The sequence below is a fragment of the Primulina tabacum genome, chromosome 14 (genome assembly GCF_025594145.1).
Source record: "Primulina tabacum isolate GXHZ01 chromosome 14, ASM2559414v2, whole genome shotgun sequence".
NCBI lineage: Eukaryota > Viridiplantae > Streptophyta > Magnoliopsida > Lamiales > Gesneriaceae > Primulina > Primulina tabacum.
This window is the reverse complement of record NC_134563.1, coordinates 4,767,940-4,771,071: the sequence shown is the minus strand read 5'-3', so window position 1 is coordinate 4,771,071 and position 3,132 is coordinate 4,767,940. Positions and strand designations below refer to the sequence as shown.

General features: G+C 36.8%; 1 protein-coding gene across 1 annotated transcript; it reads left to right on the top strand.

The window, feature by feature from the left end:
* Window positions 1-262: 262 nt before the first annotated feature.
* LOC142524083 (pentatricopeptide repeat-containing protein At3g13880-like) lies at window positions 263-2,716 on the top strand. Its single transcript, XM_075627814.1, has one exon. It carries the CDS (start codon window positions 324-326, stop codon window positions 2,322-2,324), a length of 2,001 nt encoding a protein of 666 aa, XP_075483929.1. The 5' UTR covers window positions 263-323; the 3' UTR covers window positions 2,325-2,716.
* The last annotated feature ends 416 nt before the right edge of the window (window positions 2,717-3,132 follow it).

Sequence of the window (3,132 nt, the reverse complement as noted above, 5' to 3'; positions counted from 1 at the left end):
TTGATGTAGACTCTCTTCCTAACTTTCCAAAGTATATAGTTGGATCTATCCAGAATTGGTGATTGTAGTGTCGTGTTGACAATTGACATGTCCATAGTACTTTTTCTCATTAAAGTAAAACTAATCAGAATCTCACTATAATGTCAAGTGTTGGCTCTGATATGATGGTTGTACGACATAAAAGTATTTTATAAGTGATTGGACGTCTAGTGTTGGCTATACCACTCCAAAAGTTTATATTTTTAAAAATTTTATAGAATCGAATTTTAAAATTGGCCATCCGAGAAGGGGGAACTTGCGTTTTGCAACTCATGTGATGACCGATGAAATGTCAAAACTTGCTGTTTTCCTTTGGCAGAGTGATAACAAAATGCTCTTACAAATGCAAACCTGTCGATTCAGTCCATTTTTCTCTACCCTTGCACACACTTTGCCACGGTAGTATTGGGAATTTGAATATTTACTCCAATAATAGAATCATTACTGACTTATTAAAATCCGGATCTTTACATATTGCATTCAAGATGTTTGATGAAATGCGGGAGCGTGATGTAATCACGTGGAACATTATGATTTCAGGGTACTATCGTTTTGGGTTCTCGAAGGAATCTTTGGTTCTTTATAAACGAATGGTTGGCTCGGGCATGGTGGAAAATTCATCGACATTTTCAACTGTTCTAAGTTTGTGTAGCTCCAAGAGGTTATACGGAGAAGGACCTGTAGTTCATTGTAGAGTTATTGTTCTTGGGTTTAGTTTGAACTTGTACATAGGCTCCGCCCTTGTCGATCTTTATTTGAAAATGGGTCGTTCTGATACTGCTTTAAGATTGTTTGGTAGCTTACCAGAGAGAAATTTGGCCACTTGGAATGTTGTGTTACGTGGGGTTTGTGATACAGGAAGATCGAAGGAGTTGTTAAGATTGTATGATGAAATGAAATTAGATAATGTGGAACCGAATGGGCTCACGTTTTGTTATTTGATTCGGGGGTGTGGATATGAGAGGTTTCTTGATGAGGGAATGCAGCTGCATTGTTTGGTTATCAAAAATGGAATGGTGAATTCAAATTTGTTTATAGCCAATTCTTTGGTTGACTTTTACTCTGCTTGTGGGAGTTTCATCGATGCATGGAAATCATTTAAGTGTATCCCACCCGAAGATGTGATTTCCTGGAATTCCATGGTTTCTGTTTGTGCAGGTAATGGTTACTCCATCGATGCTATTGAAATCTTTCAGCAAATGCAGCGTTTTGGTAAGAAGCCATCAGTTTCTTCATTCTTACAATTCTTGAAGTTATCCAGTGCAACAAAGAGTACAATGTTAGGGAAACAAATTCATGGTTCTGTTTTGAAGTTAAATTTGGACAGTAAACTTGTTCAATCTTCTTTGATCGATATGTATGGAAAATGTGGAGATATCGAGAGCTCGGTTGCTATATTTGAGAGTGTTCCAGAGAGAACTCTCGAGTGTTGTAACTGTCTTATGTCATCTTTACTGAGATTTGGTCTCACAGAGGACGTGATTGAATTGTTTGGTTTGATGGTTGATGAAAAAATTGGATATGATGAGGCTAGTCTTTCTACAACTTTGAAAGCACTATCGATATCAACATTTGCTAGCGCAGCAAGCTTCGGTTTGCTGCATTGTTGCTCTATAAAGTCGGGTTTTGAATATGACATCACAGTCTCTTGCTCTTTGATTGATGCATACTCTAGATTAGGTGGCGTTAAATTTTCTCGGCAGGTTTTTAATCAAATTACTTCCCCCAATGTCATCTGTTTTACATCAATCATTAGCGCACTAGCACGAAATGGATTTGGATTTGAGTGCCTTGAAATGTTTGACACAATGATCCAAAATGGTCTTAAACCAGACAAAGTAACATTTTTGAGCGTATTGACGGGTTGCAGCTATTCAGGACTTGTTGACGAGGGAAGATCCGTCTTCCATGCGATGAAAACTCGATGTGGTCTACATCCAGAGAGACAGCATTATTCCTGTATGGTTGATCTTCTTGGCCGTGCAGGTTTTGTAAACGAAGCAGAAAAGTTACTCAAAGATACACCTTGGCAGGTTGATGCCATAATTTGGAGTTCGATCTTGAGGAGTTGCACGATTCATCACAATGAACAAGCGGGAAAAAGAGCTGCAAAAATCTTGATTGACCTTGAGCCAGAGGACCCTGCTCTCTGGTTACAAGCATCAAACTTTTATTACGAAATTGGGGATTTTGAAACTTCAAAAGAGTTCCGGGAGGTTGCGGTGGCAAGAAAGATGAGAAAGGATATAGGTCAAAGTTATATTGAGGTTCTTGATCATGGCTAGCACTCCAGAAACATCCAATTCTTAGCTCGAGATTCGCACAAGAATACGTAGATGGTTTCATGCTTTATGCATGCTAAACTTCAGCCATGGCGGATTGCCGCATTTGCAGTGGTATTAATACATGTTTATGCGCTGAAATTGAGCAATTCATGCATATCTGAATCAAGCAATTTGTTTAGACTGTACTCCAAAGCACAAGCATGGATGCTAATGTGAAGGAGAACTCTGCCGCAATGATAGGAAATGCATCAAAGCGATGCATTAATTTTACTTCACTGATGTTTAGCTCAAGTATTTCGACCACCCAGAATAATAGAAAATTTTGTATTTTTTGAAGATATTTTTCACCTCAGAAATATAATTATACCTATTCATTGTACCTGAACCGGTCCAAATTCACCCTTCATAAATTTGGCCCAATCTTGACGATGAACAGGGCAACTTGCACATATTCCAATTCATTAATTCCCACGGTTTGTTATTTGATATTATTCATATTTATTTAAATTATTAAAAAAAAGAATTATTTGATATTATTCATATTTATATTTTGTTGCTAACGTAAGCTGTTGTATAATCCGTATTTACATTACCTATCTTGTTGGAATCAGAGAATGTACGTAATTGGCCGCCGTTATTAAAATAATTTATTTTACCAATTTCATAACTTTTTCTAGAAATTATAATGATACTTAACTGCACGATTGATTTATGCTATGTATGGATTATGATGAATTTGTTGGTCGGAAGATTCTCAATTTTTTCTTCTTTTGTTCTTTAAATTGATTAATTAATAAACAATTGGAGA

What these genes read in the sequence shown, in the direction of transcription:
- LOC142524083 (XM_075627814.1), top strand. Translation starts at nt 324, where the DNA reads ATGAAATGTCAAAACTTGCTGTTTTCCTTTGGCAGAGTGATAACAAAA.